At 56.8% G+C, this 24538-nt stretch overlaps 1 protein-coding gene across 2 annotated transcripts in view; it reads left to right on the forward strand.

The window, feature by feature from the left end:
* LNX1 (ligand of numb-protein X 1) overlaps positions 1-24538 on the forward strand; it is a 101203-nt gene that overhangs the window by 42045 nt on the left and 34620 nt on the right. For both annotated transcript variants that reach the window (XM_070048114.1, XM_070048115.1), the window contains 2 exons: positions 22819-23060; positions 23540-23695. In XM_070048114.1, the coding sequence (XP_069904215.1) occupies positions 22819-23060; positions 23540-23695 (398 nt within the window). The remainder of the gene's footprint in view (positions 1-22818; positions 23061-23539; positions 23696-24538) is intronic.

Raw genomic sequence — 24538 nt, forward strand, 5'->3', positions numbered from 1 at the left:
AAGATACGTAGAGAAAATTCTCCAGCAGTGCCTGTCGAGTTTCTCTTGCAGGAAGAAGAGCAGGAAGCCTGGGGCAGTGTGTGTGTGTGCACACGCGTGTGCACACCTGTGCATGGGGGAGCTGGGCTGCCACCACGCAGTACCACAGGCTGAATGGTCTCAGCAGTAGAAATGCATTTCCCTACAGTTCTGGGAGCCCAGGACCCAGGTGTGTGCAGGACTGGTTTCTGCTGCGGCTGGGAGGGTAGGGTCTGCCCCAGGCCCCTCCCTGCACCTATTTGTGTTCTGATTTTGTCTTTCTCCAAGCACGGCCATATCGGGTTAGGGCTCACACTGATGACCTCATTTTAATTTTATTTATTTCTTTTAAAGGCCTTGTCTCCAAACACAGTCACCTGCTAAAGTAGTAAGGGTTGGGACATCCGCATACAAATTTAAAGGGGCCTCAATTCAGTCCATACAGTGAGTGGGCATATGTTTTGTGCATTGGAGGGACAGAATGGACCAGACAGACAGAGCAGCTCCACAAATGCCCACAATGGCTAGGGCGGGACCAGATGGACGCTACAAGCGGGGAACCCAGTCTAGGTTCAAGAGTGGAGAGAGAAGGTCCATGAACCCCATGTGTGCATCCCCAGTTTTAGCAAACTAGCAGCATTTTGTAACTTTATTTCAGCCTCTGCCTTTGGGGGACTGGAATATTTTTTATGGGATGCCAGCACTGCAGGCGGTGGCTTTACCTGCTATGCCACAGTGCCGCCCCCTCCTTTTTTTAAAGATTTATTTATTTATTTGAAAGTCAGAGTTACACAGAGAAAGAGGGAGAGGCAGAGTCTTCCATCCGTTGGTTCACTCCCCAACTGGCCGCAATGGCTGCAGCTGGGCCAATCTGAAGCCAGGAACCAGGAGCTTCTTCTGGGTCTCCCATGCAGGTGCAGGGGCCCAAGCACTTGGGCCATCTTCCACTGCTTTCCCAGGCCACAGCAGAGAGCTGGATGGGAAGTGGAGCAGCCAGGACTTGAACTGATGCCCATATGGGATGCAGGCACTGGAGGCGGCAGCTTTACCCACTACACCACAGCACCGGCACCAAGGGGACTGGAATATTTTGAAACAAATTCCAGACACCATGTAATTTCACCCAGAGACACGTCAACAAATGTATGGCTGCCACTGGCTGCGTAGTATCCTGCCCTGTGGCCATAGCTGATGGACTAAGACGTGGACTTTAGACTTCACGTTCTCACCATCCCAAGTAATTTTGTAATGATCCTCCATTGAAAGAAACCTCCATTGGTTAAGGCTGGCTTCTTAGCGATAAAATCACTGGCTCAAAGTGGAGGTTTTCTAAGCATTTGATGCATTTGCCAAATGGCTCTCAATAGATTTCTACTCCTGTTATCAGCTTTTAGGAAAAGTGCCTTGCTTACGGTGCTGACACCAGCAGCGGGCAATGTGGTTGCCGATTCCATTCGCCAGTATTATGATTTCAGTGCTGTTCCTTCCGTTACAATGTTGCACTTCTTCAATTGCAAACATGCAACTTTTTTGGTCATGTTTCATTTGCAACTCGCATTTCTTTGCTATTCCTTAGTTGTTTGGCGTAGCTTTTTTGGTGACCTTAGCATACTTCTCGTGCGTTGGAGATGTTCAGTCTTGGCTGACACGCGCTGCGATCGCTGTTGTCGTCGGCAGTCTTGGTTTTCCTTGAGATCCTCTCTGTGTGTCTGTGAGCATTAAAGAAGGTCTCAGAGGATGTTTGGACAAAGCAGCCATAAACATCCGCTGTCGTCCAAACACAGAGCTTGCTACGTGCCAGTGTGGGGCGTGAAGGCAAACGTGGTTCCATAACTGCCGTGGGCTCACAACAGTTTTTGGTGGAGCAAAGTGTTCCATTTTCACTGGATGCCTGCGTCAAACACTGCTCTCCCACATCCTGGGCGCGTTCTCCGTATGGAGGTCAGAATGACCCGCCACGGCTTCTCCCCTCTCTACAGTGTGTCCATGCTGCTCTCTTAGGGCAGTCCTTCTGGGGCTCTGTGGGCCCTGATGCTGTGAGTCCACTCCCCTTGGCTGTAGTCGCTGTGCCCTCGGGGACCAGGCAACCACTGTCATGAGCAAAGCCCACGCCATCCCCATGGCACGGGGAGCGCTCTGTGGCAGGGGTCTGCTGTGCTATGCCGGGGCGGGGGCTTGGAGGGGGGCATCCAGCCACCGCCCCCCACCATGCGTTCACGCTCTGGGGGCTTTGATGAGGGACAGAGCTCCACGCTGTTCCTCCCAGGACCCAGGGTGCCAGTGTGGTCCCCTTGTTCCTTCCTTGCTGTTCCCCTGGGCATAGCGATTCCTCCATGGCTACAGAAAGACAAGGCTGCTTCCAAGAGTTTGCAGAAGGTTAAATTAAAAGATGAGTTTGCTGTTGTCCATGCAGAAAGCTCTCTAAAAGTTCGCAGAAATAGTGTATTACAAAAAACTAGGCCCGGGTTATACTTTTTTATGAATGTGATCGTGGTAGCTTGTTTGCCTTAACTCAGCACCCTCATAGCCTACTTTTTGGTGAAATGAACTTCCTGTGTCTCTGACCAGCGAGCAGAGAGGGGTGAGGGGGAAGCTGCCCTTGTCCTCCCCATGCCCGCCCCTGCAGATTCTGCGGCATGTCATGTCACGAGGCAGTGCACAGTGCACGGGGCAGGGTGCCCACTGGGCCACCGCCCCAGGGCCCCGGCTCCCAGCTCCTGTCCATCCGTTGCCTGGGTGCTGGTCACAGAGTCAGCAGAGCAGATCACAGACTGAAAACGCCAGGCACGCCGGGTCCTGGGGCTCAGTCCACATGGTGCTGCCTCCACACCTCGCAGCGCTGGCTCGTCCCACACTCCAGACACGTGTGGCCCCAGCTCGATGGATCTGATGCGATCAGATGTCCATCCTGGAACCAACCCCTCCGGCTGTGGGTGTCCTGATTGGCTGGGTTTGGTCACATGTGTCACCCCTCCCCAACTCCACCTGCTGCCTCCAAGGGAGATGTTTACAGGTTAAGTGAGCAGTCTCTTTAGGGCCCCTTGATCAATTTTCTGTTCTCACTAACTGCTGTCCAGATTCCCCCCCTTTTTTTCCATCTTTTTTAAATGGTTCTTTTCTTTCGTGTTTATTTATCCTAATTATTTGGAGCACAGAACGATGCAGAGAGAAATGGACCATCTGACGGCTCCCTCCACAGCTACATCAGCAGGGGCTGGGCCATTCCGTAGTCAGGAGCCGGAACTCCATCTGGGTCTCCCCCATGGGTCTCAGGGCCCAAGCACTGGGCCACCATCTGCTGCCCCTAGGATGTGTTATCAGGGAGCTGGATTGGAAGCAGAGGACCAAAGACTCGTCTATGTTGTTGTTGAGCCACAGCTGGTGGGACCGTGGCCACAGACACAGAGGGCCGGCTGTGCTTCTACCCTGACGCTTAGGGAGAGGCTTTAAGGGCTGGGCACATGGTACTCGGGACCTCACATCCCATATCAGAGCGCCTGGTTCAAGTCCTGGCCACTCCACTTCCCACGCAGCTTACTGCTGAAGGCTCCAGTGCCTGGGTCCCTGACGCTCACATGGGACAGCAGCTTGGAGCCCCAGGCTCCTGGCCTGGCTGTTACAGGGGGCTTTCATTGGGCCACAAGAGGGCAAAGGGCATTTCTAGCCACTACCAGAGCAGAGGGAAGGCCGAGGCAGAGGCTGCGGTGTCGGAGCTGGGGAGGCCAGCGGCTGGTGCGGCTGCAGCCAGGAGCCTCCCCCGGGTGGCTGTGGAGTCGGGGGGGTGAGTTGGGACTCTCTCTGACCAGCTGTTGACGGAGGGACTGAATCAGTCCTGAGCTTCGTGGAGGTCAAAACAGAGCTGGGATTGCAGGCAGGAAGCCGGGCGTCTTGCATCTGTGTGGTTAGCCAGTTAAGCCTGGCGACGCTGAAGGCATGGAACGGTGTGACTAGAAGAGCTCGCTTTACAGAGAGAAAAGGTTTCTTTCACTCGCAGTTTGGGAGACACAAGGCCCACATCAGGTGGGCCTCGTGGTGAGGGCAGCAGATGGCCATGGGGGAGTACAAGTGGAGGAAAAATCCAGCGAGAGCCAGGAGGCAGAGAGCAAGGCTGGGCCCAAACCCAAGCCTTTATAGCAACCATCTCACCAGGGCTACCATCCCAGGGCACAGCCCAGTGACCCCGGGACCCCCGACTAAACGTTGGGAGAGAGCTTCTACCGTCTTCATGCCATTCACTTAGGGCTTTGGGGTTGAAGTTCTGCTTGAGTTCAGGGCCAGGTCATGGCCAAGCCATTCCGGGGTTCAACTGTGTTTCCTTCACTAACCCGCAGAGCACAATTCCCCAGTGACCCATTGTTCATCTCTTGCTCTACCGTGTACGGTGCCAGTAGAGCCAAATGGGGAAAATCATCTGAAGTCCTGCTGGGCGGCCGTGGGTGGGTGACGGAGCTCCTCTGAGTCTGATTCTGCATCTGTCAAGTGGGGGCTGGCACGGCCTTGGTCCTCAGGTTTGAGGATGAGTGTTGAATGCGGTCGCCTTGTTCGGCCCTGGAGAAGTGTTCCTGTCCCTGCGTGCCGCTTCTTGAGCCTGACCCTTTGGCTATTTCTGGACAGGAAACTTCTAGTCTCCCTCTCCACCCCTTCAAACTCAGTCCCCTTTCACCAAGCCAATGGCCGTAGCGTATCAAGGTTCAGGGAAAACCTGTTCACTTCGACTGTAATTTTAGCACAGGAGAGGAAGAGGAGTTTAGGCCACAGGGCTGTTTACATCAAACTGTATCTTCTCAAAACACATCCACTGCGTTAACAACAACAGGCCAGACCCCGAGCCAGCTCCCCTGGTGTCCGTGTCGCTGTTGTGGAACCCACTTGCTGGTCAATATAAGAGTGGGCCGAGCAGCCAGAGTTTGAAGCCAGTGGCAAGGAAAATCACTTTCTTAGCGCCGGTTCAGCTTCCTGGTTCACTAAATCCTCTGCTGCGATCACCAAGCCCCCGGGCAGGCAAGCAGCGGGAGAGGGGAGCAGTGGCGACGGAGCCCTCCTTGGGCGTTCAAGGGCAATCGGCAAGCAGAGCGGGCCCAGGGTCTCCAGCCACCTGGCTGCAGAGTGACGTGTGTCCCAGGTCTGGGTCTGTCTTCCCCTGGAGATACAAAAGCTGATTTTATTATTTCTCTTTCGTGTATGGATCTTCCTTGTGAGGTAGAGACACAGAAGGAGAGAGAACAGAAAGACCTCTTCCCCCAACGCCCAGGAGGTGAGAATTCCCAGGGTGCACATGGCAGGAAGCTGGAACCAGAAACAGAGCCCGAGCTTGAAGCCAGGGCTCCCGTATGAGACGCAGGCACCCCGAGCAGCATCTGATCACCGTGCCCAGTGCCCATCCCCTGTCTGATGTTGTACAAGTTGTTTTATACAATATGTTTATGCAAGTTATTTTTGTGGGGAGCAACTCGGACTAGACTGAGTTACTGGAATTAAGACTTATTCTATGCATCTGCTCTCCCACAATATGGCGCTGAGAAGGGAAACAGCTTCTACACAGCTGCCTCCAGTTCAACCAATAAACTGTAGGACCTGCTCCTGATTGGAGGAGAGCAGCGTACTTGGCGTGTGGGTAGCAGAGTTGGGATTGGTGGAAGAGGACTATAAAGGAGGAGAGAGACAACATGCACCAGGAACACCTGAGGAACACCTGAGCAGCCCCCGAGAGAGCCGGCCGGCGGTGTGCCGCTCCCCCGCGGAAGTGGGGAAAGTGGCAGGGGGAACCGCCCTTCCACGGAGGTGGAAGGGTCAGTAGCCAACCTGGGAAGAACCAGCAGCAAACCCGGGGAGGGCCGAGCAGACAGAAGAACAGCGCAGGGTCCTGTGTCGTTCCTCCACGAAGACGGGGAGCGACAATTTTATACAATATTTACGTTGGGAACGTCGCACAGCTTGAGAGCTTGAGGTGATCGTTGTCCAGTTTTGAAATGCAGCATTCTCCCTCGAGCGTAGTCTTTTAGTCCCTGTCAGGACTCCAAACCCATGCCCAGGTTGGTGTCTCCTTGCAAGGTTCCTGGGAGAATCCTGTTCTTTGATCTAGCCGGAAGCCCTCCGTATTTATGATCAGCAACATATAATAAATGAAAGCATATGTTTTCTAAGATTTACTTTATTTAGTTGAAAGGCAGAGGGGCAGGGAGGGAGAGATATAGATCATCCATCCTCTGGTTCACTCCCTAAATGGCCGCAACAGCCAGCACGGGGCCAGGCAGAAGCCAGGGGCCTGGGACTCCTTCACGCTCTCCAGGGACCCAAGCGCTTGAGCCACCTTCTGCTGCTTTCGCAGGCACGTCAGGGCACTGCCTTGAAAGTGGAGCAGCCAGGACCGGAACCCGCGCTCTGATACGGGGTGCCAGTGTTGCAAGCAGCAGCTTAACCCGATGCCTAGCACCTTAACAAAAACGTACAGTAGCTGGAGGAGTGGAGACCCTAGGGACACCAGCACCGATCCCCTGGTGTGGAGACCCGACTGCTGGCTGGGGTAAACTCAGCAGCTCTCCCCCACCCCCGAGACTGCTGCTCCCTCTCTTGGCAGATGAGTGCAGGCGTGACCTGGACAGTCTGGAAGGTCGTGTCGCCCTGACTCATCCGGGGCCTCGGTTAACTCCTGGAATAACTGAAATGTTTGACCCCATGGGTTTCAGCTTGGTTCTCTGCTGATCGCACCCCCGGGCAAGTTGAGCAATAACTGAGTGGCTGGCAACGTGACCCAAGTTTGGGTTTCACTCTGGTTTCCTTCTCTCTTCCCCTACCTCGCCGTTTCTCCCCTCGGGACTATCGGATTCCTAAAGAGGTCAATAGACAAGGAGTTAAGTGGGCAAGCTCCCACGTGTGAGAAAGGGGAGCTTAGACCATGCTTAGGATTTAACAAGGAACCCAAGCCACACACGGTGCAGGATCCGAGGTGACAGCAAAGAGGGAGCCTTTGCCCTGTGCGAGCCCTCCCCTCCGTTTACCAAAAATCACCCCCAGAGAGCCCCTCAGGCCTTGCCGTCCCCTCGGGGATGTTATACCCTTGGTGTGTGTGCGTGGGGAGGGGCGGGGAGTGGCGAGCGTGGACCAGCGAGATGACGGAAAAGCAGAGGTGTCCCTGAAGCCAACTCACTTCTCATGTGGGGTTGTCAAGGCAGGAATGGTTTTACAGACTCAAGAATCGCGTTAACGTCGCATCCCCACGTGCTCAGTCAGCGAGTGTTCGCAGATCAGACCCTGGGCGTGGCTCCGGCAGGATCTTAGCTTCATTGTTAGGGACTGAGGAGGATCCCGTAGATTTCATGCCAGGGGGTCAGCCACTTAAAAGCGTGGGAAGAGAGTCTCGATGCGGCTTATCTTACGGCGCAGAAACCCGTCGCTGTTGCGTGCCAGTGGTCTTTCAGCATATGCTTGAGTAAGACACACGCTTTGGGCGTGTTTCGCGATCAGACTGACCACCCCTTCGTGGGTTGTTTGCCTGGGGTTGTCTCACTATATTGTGCAAGTGAATAAAACTGTAAGAAGCAACTGCTGGCGTCTTGGATAAGATGTTCTGTGCGGGCTGACGCTGCAGACCGATGGCTAAGTGCGCAGGGCACCCCAACCTTACCCCATTTCCTTTCCAAGCTGTGTTCCTTGATCCATCCCCAAAGTCGCCCCCCGTTCTCCACCTGCAGCTCCTGCAGTGGAGGAGGTGGAAGGCAGCCATCACTCTTCCCCAGTCGAGTCCAAGTGTCCCCGCAGTGGAGAAAGGAGCCCCACCCACTGCCTCAGTCTTCACCCACACATTTTCCCACTGCTGCCTGCAGGTCAGATCAGGGCGTAACTCAGTAGCCGCTGGGAGCCGGGACACCTGGTCAACCCCATGTCAACCGTGCAGTGATTTCAGGAATTCACATAGCAGTGTCTGGGCAGTGGACGGTCAGTTCTAAGCACAATGTGTGTGATTCAAGCAGTGGGATGGGGAGGTTTGGGGTTCGAACCCCAGCTACACATTGGAATCACCTGGGAGCTGTACTGACTCACACCAGTGTGCCGTGGGGAGTCGGCCTGAATTGACCCGGGGTACCTGCTGAAGCTGCAGTTCTAGAATCTTCCCAGGTGGCCCCATCAGATAGGAGAGGAAGCCCAGTCCTTAAAAATGTGGCAAAACAGTGCAGAATCCTGTGTGTGTGCGTGTGTGCGTGAGCGTGCTTGCACTCACGAGCCTGCCTGCAGAGAATGGAAACCGAACCCTAACAGAGGAGCCTCCACTGGGTTGGAATTATAGGTTTTCTTCTTTTTCTTCTTTAGTTGTCTTTTTGAACTTGTCTTCTCTGAACCTCAAGGACATTTGGAATTAGGAAAAAAAGGTGGTGGTGGTGGGGGGGACTATTTCTATTTGTAACAAAATGGAGGAGGATTTCGTGACTGTCGGTCATGCCCTGCACCTGGAGGCATGGTGGAAAGCACGGGCGTCCCGACACCTGCTCTCAGGGGTGCCGCTACGTGAAGAGACCCAGGGCAGCATCAGTGTGAAATGAGGGCTGAGGTCCTGGGCTGAGCCGGGGCCCCACCGTCCTGTCTGCCCCCTGCCTGTCTAGTTGCCCGTGATGTCACTAACCAGCCAAGGGGCAGGCTCAGGAGCACCGGTTCTCGTGCCCGTGGCCTGCAGACTTCAGTCATCTCCCCGCTATTCCTGGAGGGAACGGATGCATGAGCTCGGAGAGGTGAGCTGCCCGCGGAGTTTCAGTGGCGAGTGTGAGATCGGCGTGTGCAAGCTGGGTCTGTCTGCATGGCGGCCAGCCTGGACAAGGGCCCGTGGCAGGGATGGGGCTGATGGGACGAGGGGCAGTTGTCCACTGGCCTGACCATGAGAAGCCTTGTTGAGTGCCGGGACGGTGCCCAGTGAACAGAATCGAGCAGAGCAAGAGCTGAGAGCTGTGCCTGGTGGGAGAGAGATGGAGAAGAGATTTTCAGTTGCCTGGTATGGCGTGCTGGGTCTGCAAAAAGCTGGTGTGAAAATGCGCATTATGAAAAACCCACATGCATTTGCAAAGTTTTTTGTAACAAAAATGTATCTTCTAAGGCCATTTTTCTACAAATTTTGGAGTTTCTACAAGCTTCTTGAATATGTAGGTGCATGTGTATACACACACAAATACATCTACACATCTTTCTAAAAAAAGATTTATTTTATTTATTTCAAAGATGATTACAGAGAGAGGGAAAGACAGAGAGAGGTCTTCCATCTGCTGGTTCACTCCCCAAATGGCTGCAATGGCCAGAGCTGAGCTGATCTGAAGCCAGGAGCCAGGAGCTTCTTCTGGGTCTCCCACAGGGGTGCAGGGGCCCAAGGGCTTGAGCCATCTTCTACTGCCTTCCCAGGCACATTAGCAGGGAGCTGGATCAGAAGTGGAGCAGCCAGGACATGAACCGGCACCCATATGGGATGCCAGCACTGCAGGCCAGGGCGTTAACCAGCTGTGCCACAGTGTCAGCCCTACATCTATGCATCTTAATATACGTACCCACCTATACATATAGATATCTTAAGTATGTACAAGTGCATTCTATAATATTTATAGCTTTTTTTACATTTGATATGGGATGTCTTCAATCAGATCCTGGAAATACGTATTAGGAAGAAAACATGCATGCACTTCAAAATTTTCCCCCACAATGAACTTCCTTAATTCCATTCCGCACAGAGTTGTTGGAGCGCCCTGTGTAGAATCAGCTCCTTCCGCCCCAGGGACAGAACATCACTCTGCTCCGCCCTCTGCAGAACACAGCTTGGGGAAAGGGAAATATGGTTTACAGAGGAGTAAGCTTGCTTCCTGGGACTGCATGGTAAAGGGGGAAGAAGCACATTTAGCACACAGGGAAACTGGAAAAATTCGAGTTTTGTTTGTTTCATGCAACAAGATCTGGCCCAAAAGAGCCCAAGTGGGATCTCTCCACCACACACGGCCAGGCTCAGAGCAAGGACACAGCCTCATGTGGCTGTGGGAGCCGTGACACCGGGCCCAGGGAGGGGTTGGGCAAACCCTGGTGGTTCACCGTCGGTCTAAGCGCAGGGGAAGGAAGGCATCGCGTTTGGGGGAGAAACAGAGGACGGCCACACAGCACGGTGCCACGGTACACAGCCTGTGGATCACAACTCCGACCTTAAACTCTGCGTTGGCCACGTGCAGATCACTCGCTCCTCTGCTTGGCCTGGGACTGACCAGCTTTTGTGTGTGTGTGTGTGTGTGTGTGTGTGTGTGTAAAATTTATTGATTTGTTTGAAAGGCAGAGTTCAAGGACCTGGGCCATCCTCTGCTGCCTTCCCAGGTGCATTAGCAGGGAATTGGATTAGAAGTAGAGCAGGGGGCCGGCGCCTTGGCTCACTATGCTAATCCTCTGCCTGCAGCGCCAGCACCCTGGGTTCTAGTCCCAGTCGGGGCGCCGGATTCTGTCCCGGTTACCCCTCTTCCAGGCCAGCTCTCTGCTGTGGCCAGGGAGTGCAGTGGAGGATGGCCCAAGTGCTTGGGCCCTGCACCCCATGGGAGACCAGGAGGAAGCACCTGGCTCCTGGCTTCGGATTGGTGCAGCGTGCTGGCAGTAGCAACCACTTGGGGGGTGGGGTGAACCAATGGAAGGAAGACTTTCTCTCTGTCTCTCTCTCTCACTAACTCTGCCTGTCAAAAAAAAAAAGAAGAAGAAGAAGAAGAAGAAGGAGAAGAACAAATAGAGCAGGGGCTGGCGCTGTGGCGTAGCAGGTGAAGCAGCCACGGGCAGTACCAGCGTCCCATATGGGTGCTGGTTCGAGTCCCGGCTGCTCCGCTTCTCATCCAGCTCTCTGCCATGGCCTGGGAAAGCAGTAGAAGATGGCCCAAGTCCTTGGGCCCCTGCACCCAGGTGGGAGACCCAGAAGAAGCTCCTGGCTCCTGGCTTTGGATTGGTGCAGCTCCGGCCATTGCAGCCATTCGGGGAGTGAACCAGTGGATGGAAGACCTCGCTCTCTGTCTCTGTCTCTCTCTCTGCCTTTGCCTCTGCCTCTGACTCTCTGTAACTCTGCTGTACAAGTAAATAAATAAATAAATCTTAAAAAAAATAGTGGAGCAGCTGGGACTTGAGAGGATCCGCGTGGCAGCTCAGCCGCTACATCCCAACGTCAGCCCCAGCTGGCCGGTTGTAAAACTGGAAACTGCTTCTCAAGACCCAGGTCCGCCCCGGGGAAACGGGCTGCCCGCCCCCTGGAATTGGATGGGGGCCCTTTTCTCTGCTGAGGCCTACGTGGATATTTGTGCCGTCATTTGCAGGCCACGCTAGTTCGTCAGTGTAAAACTCAGCCGACTATAGGGTTACTGAGTTCTGAGCTCCGCCTGAGGCTGCCGTGCGGGGCCTGACCCAGTGATCTGGGGCCTGATGGTCCTGGCTCTTCCTGGATGCTAACTGTGGGGCCCTGGCAAGCTAACCTCGCGTGAAGTTTCCATATTTTCAAAATGGGGGCAGTAACCACCCTAGTTCACTAGGTTGTTATGAGAATTACATGAGTAGTGGATACAGTGCTCAGAACTGCCCAGCCCGTGGAAGGGGGGGGGGGGTGTTAATTTTTTTTTTTAAGATTTATTCATTTATTTGAAAGTCAGAGTTACAGAGAGGCAGAGAGAGAGAGAGAGAGAGGGAGAGAGAGAGAGAGAGAAAGTCTTCCATCTGCTGGTTCACTCCCCAGATCACTGCAACAGCTGGAGCTGTGCCAATCCGAAGCCAGGAGCCAGGAGCTTCTTCCAGGTCTCCCAGGTGGGTGCAGGGGCCCAAGGACCTGGGCCATCTTCTACTGCTTTCCCAGGCCACAGCAGAGAGCTGGATCAGAATTGGAGCAGCCAGCTGCAGCCATATGAGATGCCGGCCCTGCAAGCTGGGGTTTTATCCCGCTGTGCCACAGCGCCAGCCCCAGTGTAACCTGATGGAGAGATACCAGGTTGAAGCCAGCAACGAGATCCCAGGAGAGCTCTGTGTGACTTCAGCTCTTCCACGTTCCTGCTGCGTCATAACCCTAACCTCTAAGCCGCATTGTCCTCATCTGTGAAATGGGAACAAAATAACCCAGCTGGGGTGGTGCTTGATAGGACGGTGCCCACCCCGAGCACTGCTGTGACCCGGGAGGGAAGAGGCGCTCCTGGCCGCAAGGGAAGGGGCACACCAGCCTCCCCTCCACCCACAAACCCTGCCCTAAGTGTGACTTCGGGGTGCCTGGGCGAAGGGGCTCCCTCTAGAGGTAGAAGAAGTGCATCACCCGGAGGTGCCCATCGGGTTTCTGTTCAGCCGGAAGTGTGGCAGGGAGACAGCAAGCCCGAGGGGAAGCCGGTGGCCCTGACGCCTGGCCCTGATGACGGGCACAAGCCAAGCCCGGCCGCGTGGCGCTCGCAGCTCCTGCCCGTCCACCGTGGGCCAAAGGTGCCGCCGTGATCAGAGCAGAACGTCCGTGCCCCTTGCAGCAGCAGCTTGGGAGTGGCCATGAAGATAGGTCGCGGCTTCGTGTCCCTCACCTCCCAGTGACCAGCCACCAGGGTGCACGTCTCCACCACGGTGCTGTCCAGGTCCCAGCACTCTGCTTGCCGGCTGTGTGAGCCCAGGAGAACAGCCGAGTCTCTCTGTGCCTTAGTCTCTCATAGGCAAAGTGGGCACCCGAGGGGGTGTGTCCCACGGGGAGGAGATGAGAATCGCCGGGAGGCATTGGCTATGACTTTGTGAGTTGAGCTTTGAAGGCTGGCAGGCTCTAGCCGCGGATTCTCACACCCACTCTGGAAACTAAGAGAAAAAAGAGAGCAAAAGGGAAGTCAGCGTGGGGTGCAGGCAGGTGCTGCCTCTTCCTCGCTGCCCCCACCGCCCGAAAGTCAGTGCTATGTTGGCATCTTGGGTGCACCTAGTCGAGTGGGCCGGCCTCGGTTGGCGGTGGTGTTCCCCGGCACGTTGCACCTGTCGCCTCCTCTCTGGGAGGAGCCTGGGAGCCAGCAGCCCCTGCTTCCACAGGGCTGTCCAGCTCTGAGTTTGCCTCTTCTGGTGTTCATGGACGAGGGAAATGGGTGGTGGGACGAGCTGGGGACGTTCTCCCAGTGGGGTGGAGGCAGATGAAGGGGGCTAATGAGGAGAAGCAGTCTGTGGTTGGTGGTGATGCAAGAAGCCCATCGGCTCTCCAAAGCAGGGCCATTCAGGTTCAAGTTCACACTCAGGGTCTACCGTGGGCTTGCTGGACCGATGACCTCTGTCGACCTCTGTTACGTATTAACTGGAAATTCCTTCACTCGTGACCACACAGAATGCTAGTGGTTATTTTCACGTGTAGTTCTGGGAGCTATGTGGGTGGCCGTGTCCTTCCATCCGAGGTCTTGGGGGTCTTAAATTAGAGGGGTACAAGGAATAACTCAAACTGGGCAGGACTTTATCTGAAGTTCTTACACCACGCCGCAGGTTTGGAGAGTGAAATGTAGAAAATACTCCTCTGGCATGGGCTCGAGAGACCCCAGGAGACTTCAGTGTGGAGGCCTGGGGCGCCTGCGTCCCAGAGGCGCGGCTTTGCCAAGTGCGCGGTCCGGACTCAATTAGCAAGGGTGGGCCCTTCTCGGGGGTGGGCCGCGGGAACCCCACTGGGGCTGGTTTAACAGTTGACTGGGACAGTTATTTTTATCTCACGCACATACACACAGATTTCTGGTGCTTTACATTAAAGGAATTACAAAATATTAGTTGTTATCATGTCTTTAAAATGTATAGCCTGCCTACTCCCAATAAAAAAAAAGAAAAGAAAACAGCCAGCAGCTATTAAAACAAATCTGGGCCAACACAATTGAAAGCATTTTAAAAAAAAATAATAACTGCTTGCAGAACCTGTCGGGCAGCCCCTCCCCCGCGCCTCTGGGGGGGGGGGCATGTTTCTGTTGGGGAAACCGGGCATTGAAAGGGAGCGATCGCCATACGTGTCACCTCCAAGGGTGTAAGTGCGGGGGTGGGAGGGGTTACAGGGTGGGGGGGGCACTGCTCCCTCCTGCCCGCTCCTGTCCCCTCCCGCGTGGCATGGCTTAGCCCCGCCTACCCCAGCAGTGGAGACGTGGACTGTGGTCAGGTGTCCGGGACCCAGCACCTCGTCTGCTCCTTGGTGTCGCCTCAGCCCTGCTCTTCCTTGTCACCGTCACCTGGGGCAGAGTCTGCCACAGCCACTCCTCCGCGCACTTGCTGTGGACTTGAGTCTTGGGGGCCTTGGCGTGTGTTGTTCTTGCCTGGTCTGCTAGGCCAGTCTGGTTCTCCCAGACTCAGCTCTGATTTCACCTCCCCTGAGAAGCCCTCCCAGATCGCCCGAGCACCGTGGGTGGCCCCTGCTCAACTCCGCCGCCCCCCCCCCCCCCCCCCGGTCGTGTGCTTCTGCGTCCGTGCCAGCACACGCTGGGAGGCGCTTTCTTTGCATCCACGGTGCCTAGCGCTGTGCCTCGATGCCTCGCACTCGCGCTGGTTACTGCTGATGGGTTGCAGCTGCAGTCCAGGGACGGCTGGGCACTTGGCAGGCATCCGTAACCCTCACGGGGAGTGGACGTCACTGTGCCCAGTCCACACATGGGAAACGAGGCGGAGAGGAGTGGAGGAGCTGGCTGAAGTCACGTCGCTGGAGGGTGGTGGGCGAGATTCGGTTCTGAACACAGAAGCCTGCGTTGTCCACTTCCTGCGCCGGCTTTCTTAAGTCATCCATTGATGCTCTTTGAATTGAAAAAAAAAAACAAAAAACACACATTTCATTATCACTCTTAAAAAAACCCCACTGTGCCGGCAGAATTCGTCAAGAGAAAGCATATGGTATTCATTTCTCTTTATTCCTGTTACATGCATAATAGTCTTACAGCCCACATAATGGGGCAGGCTTTGGCACAGGGTCTAAGGTGCGGCTCGGGACGCCCGCGTCCCACACCGGAGCGCCTGCGTTCCAGTACCAGCTCCGCTGCTCATTCCAGCTTCCTGTTCACGTGCATCCGGGGAGGCAGCAGGTGATGGCTCAAGGAGTCGCTTCCCTGCCTCCCCCGTGGGAGACCCAGACTGAATTCCTGGTTCCGAGCTTCAGCCTCGCCTGCACACAGCTGTTACAGGAATTTGGGGACTGAACCAGGAGGCAGAAGGTCTCTCTCTCTCTCTCTCTCTCTCTCTCATCTCTCAAATATTGTTTGACATATATAATTCTTTTTATACCTGAAGGACCCTATGACACTGGGGTCTTTTTTTTTAAGACTTATTTATTTATTTGAAAGTCAGAGTTACACAGAGAGAGAAGGAGAGGCAGAGAGAGACAGAGACAGAGAGAGAGAAAGAGAGAGAGAGAGAGAGAGAGAGGTCTTCCATCCGCTGGTTCACTCCCCCAATTGGCCGCAATGGCCAGAGCTGCACCAATCTGAAGCCAGGAGCCAGGAGCTTCTTCTGGGTCTCTGACATGGGTGCAGGGACCCAAAGACTTGGGCCATCTTCCACTGCTTTCCCAGGCCATAGCAGAGAGCTGGATCGGAAGTCAAGCAGCCGGGACTCGAACTAGCGCCCATATGGGATCCCAGCACTGCAGACAGCAGCTTTACCTGCTACGCCACAGGGCCAGCCCCTGAAATATAAAATTCTATCAAAATTATTAAAGAAGTATGGGAGGGCACCAGCATTGTAGTGTAGCAGGTTAAGCTACTGCCTGCAGTGCTGGCATCCCATTTGGTAACTGGTTCCAGTCTTAGCTGCTCCACTTCTGGTCCAGCTCTCTGCTGTGGCCTGGGAAAGCAGTGGAAGATGGCCCAAGTGCTTGGGCCCCTGCACCTGCGTGGGAGACCTGGAGGAAGCTCCTGGCTCCTGGCTTCAGCCTGGCCCAGCCTTGGCCATCGCAGCCATTTGGGAGAATGAACCAACAGAAGGAAGAACTCTCTCCTCTATCTCTGTATGTCTCTCTCTCTCTCTCTCTAACTCTGACTTTCAAATAAATAACATAAATCGAGAAGATGAGCAGTTCACGCCCAACCGAGCACCTTGGCTTTGCCATCACCGTGGTGGGCACTGGAGATAGAACAATGAACAAACCCAAATGCCCGCCCTTGGCAGGCTACACACACCAACAAAGAGGGAAGCAGAGGGGAGGCAGGGCGTGCCAGGAAAGCGGCCGCGGCTTTGCACGGAGGATGGTGAGGGTGAATTTTCCCAGAGGCCGGGGGGAGGTAAGGGAGCAAGGCAGGGGCCAGTCTGGGGCAGGGCCCTGCAGGCAGGGAAGACGCCCACGCGGCAGGTCTGGGGCCGCGCGGGGAGGCTGTGCCGGCGAAAGTGGCGATGAGGCTGGCGATCCTCGCGTCGGGCGCAGGTGCTGCGTTGGAGGGAGACAGAGAGCCCGCCCCGAGGGACCCGTGGCAGCTCTGCTCTGAGTACACGGGTAGGAGGAACGCGTAGGGGCTGGATGTGGGCAGGAGGAACGCACAGGGGTATAGGGCACGGACGGAGCCGAGCCGAGTCGCTGGCTTCTAGATGCTTCTCGCTCAACTGCAGGTTGTTGAGAGGAAGGAAGAGAGAAGGATGGGTCTGAAGGGGGCGGGGCCTGTGCGGTGGGAAGCACTTCGGGTTCGATTTCATGACACTGCAAGAAACCGGCAGGGCCGGCTGGTGAGGAGGATTCTGGTGTGCTGACGGCACCTGGCAGTCAGCCAGGGACGGCGTGGAGCCGAGGGGACGCTCGGGGACAACAGCCAGGAGCGGGGAGAGCAAGAGCCCGCCGCCCGGACTCAGACCCAGCTCCACCCTGTGGCCTTGGACAAGGCCCTGCCCCTGCAGCCCCCACATGCTCATCTGTGCTCCACGTGGGTGACCGAGCCAGTGGGGCAGCGAGGGAGTCCCACACGGTGTCCCTGCGGGTCCACACTGCGCCTCCCAGCTGGCTTCTAGACCACCACTCCGACGTGGCACCGATCGGGGAGGCCCGGGACAACCCGGGAGGTGGGACTCGGTCCCATCAGCACCAGGACGTGGTTCCGCGGGCAGGTGCGGTCGCAATGCAGCGAGGGCGGGGATGCTTGCTTTCTGCCGAGGGCCATTTGGGTATTTCTAGCAGCATCCGTAGGCCATACAGAATCATCAACTGAAAAAGTAGCCTGCCGTAGATGGGCTGAATTTCAAGTCCAGCGTGTGGTAGCCTTGGCCGGGCCAGACCCAGTGACCCTGCAAGGACATTCCCCACCACTGGATGGTAGCAGGTGAGGCCAGGCCAGGCACGTGGCCTTGGAGATGGAGTCGGGGACTGGGCACACAGGCCCCAGGCCCACCCTCCATCTCTGGGGTCCCTGGCTCCCTGGCAAAGACTTTCTCCAGGCACCAGAATTGCCGCGGCTCCCTCCCCGCAGCCCTCTCCTCCCCAGGGCCGCAGTCTCCGCTTGGCCCACTCCAGTGCGCATGCCCCACCCAGCTTCCCAGTCGCTCACTCCAGACCCAGCTCTGGGTGGGGAGAACTCTGCCCGTTCCCGGCCTTGCCAGGGCCCTCGGAGGGGGAAAGAAATTGTGTCCCCTGCTTATGTCCCCATGGGCCCACGTGTACCTTCCAGTTGAATTCTAGCCTTGACCATGCCCAGCAAGAGCACTGGAGAGTCCAGGCTCACTCTCGGCCCTGGGTGGGCACGGGGGCCGCCTCACCTCTGCGCAGGGAGGGAGGACGGGGGAGGCCGAGGTGGACCAGCCCCTCTGCTCCCAAGGTTGGTGGCCGCCCTGGAGACGGCTCCGTCCAGCACATGTGTGTTTCCTTTGGACCACACAATGTTTTAACAATTCTGAGTCTGCTGCCAATGTTGAAGCTGCCCGTGGCTCTCCCGGAGACACTGGCTGCCTTCCCTAAGACAGCCCTGCAGGGCCCCGCCCCTTCAAAGGGACCCACTGCTCACCCCCAGCCCCGCCTGCCGCGTTCCCGCCCCTGACTCCGATAGCTGTGCAAGCCCTGGGTCCAAGTACGACCACGTTTTCAAGTGCAGTTGCTGCTCTCCAGGCTAGCGGAGCGTGGAGGCAGCCAGGGAGGGGGAACTTCAGGGGAGCTCCAGGGATGGGGGGGTCAGGGTGGGTCCAGCATCGTGAGCGGGGCACAGAGGCTCGCTTCCCTGCCGCCCGTGCTTGTCCCTGTCCCCTAAGTGGGTCAGCGCGCCTGCACACTGGCTCGTGCTGCCCGCGTGGCCGACTCCACGGAGGACACCCACTCCGGGCTCCCTGGTTCTGCCTGGATCCAGCCTGCCTCACCCCTACCCCCATCGCCAGGGACCTCACAGGCGTGGGGATCTTTTGGGACCTGGGTTCACTTTCTCCCTGCCCCCTCCAGGGGAGAGATGGATGGTTGGCCTCTGCCTGCCCCTACCAGCAAGCTCATCTCCCAACTCCATGATTACCAAGGAAGCCGATTTTCAGAATCCTTTCTTTGAACGGGCGGCGCATCCAAAGTTGCGGCTTGGTTGAAAAATGGTTTTCTGTGTTCCGTGTGTTCATCCTTCAAGTTCACGGCCATCACCACCTGAGAGTACTTAGTGCTCAGAGTAACTAAAAGAGAGCATAAATCCTGCTTGCTTTGAACACAACCCAGGGCTCACCATATGTCCACGCTCCGGCCAAAGCTAATCAGCTCCTTCCCCTCGCCTTCCCTCGTTCATGCTTATAAATCAAGAGGCCCCTGCATTAGTCACTGCAGAAGAGATAATTAGTAAGTACAAGCCGCTACCTCATGGATCACTCCGTGCCTTGAGCCCTGGCTAAGCCAAGCGGCTGGAGAGAGCTGGCGTTACGTCACCACGAGCTGCTCTAAGCGCCGATTCGTCCGACCAGAAGGTTGTGAGCCTGAAAGGGTGCCTCCCGATTCCGCGCCCTTCCTCCTTGTGGTACGGACAGCCGTGACCTGGGGCTGCTCCCCCACTTCTTCCCTGGGCTCTAAACTGTGTCATCGGAACCCCACGCATTGAGAGCAGCAGTGGTGTCTTTAAGAGGCGGCCTTGGGATTCCGATGTTTGACAGACTCTTCTCCTCTATGGCTTTGCTGCCAGTGGTACGGAGAAGGTTAGTTCACGGTCAAGACCACCGCTGCCCACGGGCAGACCCACTGGCAGGAACGGCCCCTGTTCTGCGGGTCAGATGCTGCTGCCTCATGCAAGTGTCCCGTGCACGTCTTTGTGACTTTGTGCAGCTCAGGTGCACGCTGGCTTCTTTTTCCGTCACACAGTGGTTCTTGTAGGTTGTGAATTTCCCCCTACCGACCGCTCAGCTGTGTTTGAGCAGGGCAGTGCCGCCTCCCTGCCAGCACAGAGCTGAACGTCCCGCCGGGTAGCTGAGCCAGCACGAGCCCATTCAGGTTCAGGCTCGTGCAGTTGCAGCCCTTTCCTGCTCATGTCCAACCACATTTCAGCACATCCAGGATGCCAGCGGTTGTGAGAAGTAGCAGGTTTCATGTACAACAGGGAAAGGCGATGTTGAAGTGAGCCACCCGTAAGCTGATTCCCAAACACTTCTAAAGATGTGCCCCTGGTGTGTGGGCCCCTGGTGTGTGGGCCGGGCACGCCAGCCTCTCTTGTGGCCTCAAAATCCATGCAGACCCATGTGGCACCTTCCCTGGGTGGTGTGGTGTGGCGTGGAAGTCAGCCCTGCAGAGCGAGCCTCATAACAAAATGTCCCACGGCCCAGGCCTGGGGAAGTCGCTCCTGCTGAGCAGAGAGAGGCTCTCCGGTCCCTCGGCAAGCGGAGCTGGGATTGCAGCCTTTCCCCCAAGGGAGGATGTTGGCTCCAGCGATGCCAGATTTGTACCCCGTGTACGCTTCTGAGACTCTCTACACACACATACCCTGACTTCTCATGTCCACGAGTCATCAGAATGCAGTCTTTTTAAAAATATTTAGAGTGGTGTAGCAGCAAGAGGGCATGCGACAAACACCTGTGTCCGTGCTGGCCATGCCCAGGCTGTGACATGTGTGTTGCGACTGTTGCCAGGCAACCGAAACTGCTCATCCCTGTCCATCACACGTGCATCTTTTTTTTTTTTTTTTTGACAGGCAGAGTGGACAGTGAGAGAGAGAGAGACAGAGAGAAAGGTCTTCCTTTGCCGTTGGTTCACCCTCCAATGGCCACCGTGGCCGGCGCGCTGCGGCCGGCGCGCCACACTGATCCGATGGCAGGAGCCAGGTACTTATCCTGGTCTCCCGTGGGGTGCAGGGCCCAAGCACTTGGGCCATCCTCCACTGCACTCCCGGGCCACAGCAGAGAGCTGGCCTGGAAGAGGGGCAACTGGGACAGAATCCGGCACCCCGACCGGGACTAGAACTCGGTGTGCCGGCGCCACAAGGCGGAGGATTAGCCTAGTGAGCCGCGGCGCAGGCCACACGTGCATCTTGATCTCAGACATGTTCAAGTGTAGGCAAACGAGCGTCTTAGAACGGATGAATTGTGGGAGCAGCTGCAGTCTGTTGAGAACTTACTTTGCACAGTGCTCCCCCTTACCCAAGGGTGAGACTGCGTTCCCAAGACTGCGGCTGGACGCACCAAACTCTGCCTGCGCTATGTTGTGTTGTTTGTTTGTTTCTCTATACAAATCTATGATGTATACATTAGGCACAGTAAATATTAGCAATAACAAATCAAATAGAACCATTAAAATCCTAGACTGTAATTAAATTGCCAGCATCACTACTCTTGCACATTGAGGCCATTGCTAAGTGAAATGAGAGCGACTTGAACGCGAGTTGTGATCCTGTGGCAGTCGGCCTGGTGACTGAGACGGCTGCGGATGACTAACGGGCAGCAGGGAGACGCTGGACGCAGGTGGGGGAGCATGACCACACACAACCTCGTCATCTCCTCTTGCTGCGCAGAACAGCAGGTGGCTTAAAGCTCATGAACTGTTTCTCTTGGGGGAACTGAAACCACATAGGGCAAAACGCGGATGAGGGGCGAACCCCCGCGTCTAGCTTGGAACTAGATTCAATGTCTATCAACCCTCACAGCAAGAAGTGTGCAGGACAGGAAGTGTGGCCAGGACAATCAAATTCCCCCAGAACTCCCAGCAGGGCCAGGACTCTGGTCCAGACACCAGGACCTCCCATCCTGCTGGTTCCCTGGGTCCACAGGCAGTGTGAATCCCACGCAGATCAGCTGTGGGCTGAGGTTTGGTTCTGTCCAACACGTGAGCCACCACACCAGACAGGCTCTCAAAGAAGTACTTAATAAAGCTCAGTCACACCGGGGTTTGTGTAATGAACTGATAAGAATAATTTACAACTAGCGCATCCATCCAAGGGAGCGGGGAGCTCAGCCCACATCTCCCGCATGGGCCACGGCGACCCAACTGTTTGGGCCGTCACTGCCGCCTCCCAGGGTGCACATTAGCAGGGAGCTGGAGCAGGGTTGGAGCCAGCACTGCAACCAAGTACCCCAACATGGGGCGCAGGTGGCTTAGCTGCTAGGCCGAAGGCCCACCCCAGCAAGTGGCCGGTTGTTAAAGGGGCTCGTTGGTGTGATTTCCACCCTCACCACAGCCGTGGGAGCCGGCGTGGCTGCTCGTGGAACCCTCACCACAACACAGTGAGATCATCCCCATCTCCCTACGGAAACCGGGCCGCTGGCTGTGATGAGCCCCGTGGCGGTGGCCGTAGGCTCCTGCACGACACCCACACTGCGTCAGCCCCGACCTGAGCCCCGGCCGGTCTCTCCCTAGTCCATCTATTACCCCAGTGGCTCGCCTTCCTCACAAAGGGCGGGGCTTAGGAGCGGCCAGTTTTTTTGATTCCAGGGATGATGAATGGGCGGGAACGAATAGGCTTTGTTAAAAATCGTAAACGCTGTTTTCAGCTCCCAGCTGCAATGAGTGACATTTTTCAGCTCATGGGAGCCCCAGCCCCTGGGCCTGGGCTCTTGGAGGAGCACGGGGGCCAGTTCAGAGCAGCCCAAGGCTGGAGAAGGGAGGCCCCCCAGCCCGTCCCCAGGGACCGGAGATGCCAAGTGAACTTCTGGGGCTATTGGTGACAGCGATGCTGTTGTCCTGGACGGCCGCACACACGGAACCTGGGAAGAGCCCGATTCTGTGTTCTGTGCTGCGGGAGCAGAACCCAGAGGAGCAGAGAGTGCGACCTGGAGCGGGCGGGGTCAGAGCAAACCCTGCAGAAGCGTCGCCACGCCCAGGCGTCCGCGGATCGCCGGGCTCCAGGCCCGGGCTTGTGGTCATCGTGACCAGTGCAGCACCCGCTGCTGGGATGGCTTTGGAGACGACAATAAGCAGCCTTGAGAAGCTGTCTTCTCCGGGCTGGGCATTCGGCCCGTTAATTACAGCTCCTGTTCAGATGCCTGCATTGCACATCACGGGGCTTGGGTTCGATGCCTGTCCCTGGCTCCTGGCTCCTGGCTCCGGCTTCCTGCTGCTGCACAGCCTGGGAGGCAGCGGCGATGGCTGCCGTCGCTGGGTTTCTGCCACCTGTGCGGGAGAGCTGGGTCCAGTTCCTGACTCCCAGATCTCTCCTGCCCTGGCCTTGGCCGCGGAGGGCATCTGGGGAGTGAACCAGCAGGTGGGAGCACTCACTGTGTCTCTCCTCGTCTGTGTCTCTCCCTGTCGAATAATCAATCTTAAGTAAATAAATAAATAAATACAATCATGTTCTCAAGTCATAGTGCAGCATGTCGGCGGAGCACTTCTGTGGGGAGAGGGAGGTTGAGGGCGGGGAAGGAACCCACCCTCCCTGGGGTTTGTAAGAGGCTCTGACTGGACCACGGCAGCCCCACCGGAGCCTGTCCCAACCGTGTCCCCCGGTCTCGTCACAGCTGCAAGGGTGTCTCCCACTACGGCCTGACCAAGGAAAGGAAGCGGCGCTCCCAGCATGGCTGTCCCGACGGCTGCGCGAGCCTCACAGCCACGACGCTGTCCCCAGAGGCCGCCACAGCCACCTCCAGCCCCTGTGCTGCGGACGAGCCCGGCCTGGACAACCCTGCCTACGTGTGCACGGTGGAGGACGGGCCAGCAGCCAACAGCGTGGCCGACACCGGCCACAGCAACCCAGTCAGGGGTGAGTCCAACAGGCAGTGGTCCGGGGGTGGGCTCTGTGCCTTGGGATTGCCCTCTGTGGCTAACTCACCATGGACAGTTCTAGGAATGTTGCTTTAACGGGAAACTGTTGGGGTAGTTTTGGCAGCTTACCCAATGTCCAGTCTGCAAAGCAGACCAAAGCCCCAAGGATCCCAGATCACCAAGGCTGTGTCTGTGCCTTGGTGTGGGGCCTGCGGGGTCCTCAACCCACCCCCCCCCACACACACACACACAGCACTGCCCGGGGCACATGCTCTTCTAGCCAGTTCTGCCCCGGAAAGAAAGAAAAAGACAGATTTCTCAACAAGCTGCAAACACGTCATTGTAGAAAGTTGAGCAGATCCTGTAGGTGAGCAGACGCTAGAATGTGGCCACACAGCGGTAGTCGCTGGGGCCGACCGGGTGCACCCGTGAAAGACATTCTGTCCACGGACAGCGACTCTCCTCTCTCTCCCACAGCACGGCCCTTTGAGCGGTGCACCATCAGGAGCCGGTCCTTTAAGAAAATCAACCGCGCGCTGAGTGCTCTCCGAAGGACCAAGAGTGGTGGGGGCGCGGTGGCCAGCCCCGCTGGCCAGGGCGGGGACAGTTCTGAAGACATCGCAGGCCCGGAAGGTAAAAGAACCTTGGGCGAGGCTGGATAAGGGGCGTGTTTCCAGGGGGACGTCCATCACTGGGGGTGACAGCCACACCCCTGCCCCCGTGGCCCTCCCTTCCCTTCAGGTTTGTTGTTCCCATTGGGCCAATGAGTGAGCTGAGATCCAGGGGGTTGGGTCACCAGCCCCCAGTCGCCCAGCTAGGAAATGCAGAACCAGGGTTTAACTCAAGTCCTTGGGCTCCAGAGCCCAGTGGCCCGGCCACCAGCCTATACCACACACCTGCCGCAGCCCGCTCTCGGGGGTGGGGGTCGGGGCGGAGGAACCTCTGAATTTATCAGAGCCAGGCCTGCGGTGTCAGATCTTTCCAGATGGCAAACGCAGAGGCAGGGCCCAGAGGCTTCCCGGCCTCCGTGTTCCAGCCCGAGCCGCCATCCCCAACACCCCTCTGCGCACTTCTGTTCCAGCTGGGGTGCAGAAGCCGTGCTGTTCCAGGCTGCTGGCTGCCACACGGGGCTGCAGGGGATCCCACGGAGGCCCAGACAGCCGGGCTCTGGGCTGGTGCTGCAGACCAGCAGGCTCTGCCATGCCCAGGCCGGTGCCGCCTTCCCCTCACGGCACTTAAACAGCCGCACTTGGGAAGTAAAGGCTTCACTGCCAGGCTGCCAGGTGGCCACGGTGTGGGGCGGAGCCACAGGGCTGGGAGAGGTTTCTTGGGGAAGGCAGGTCCCTCAGCTGAAAGCAGAGCCCAGGGGAGGGCATTGGAGCAGTGGCCGGATGCTGGCTGGAACACCCACGTCCCGTGGCACAGTTCCCCGGGCCAGGGCGGCAGCTCCACTCCCGATCCCAGCTGCCGGCCGGC

The sequence above is a fragment of the Oryctolagus cuniculus genome, chromosome 8 (assembly GCF_964237555.1).
Source record: "Oryctolagus cuniculus chromosome 8, mOryCun1.1, whole genome shotgun sequence".
In the NCBI taxonomy this organism is placed as follows: domain Eukaryota; kingdom Metazoa; phylum Chordata; class Mammalia; order Lagomorpha; family Leporidae; genus Oryctolagus; species Oryctolagus cuniculus.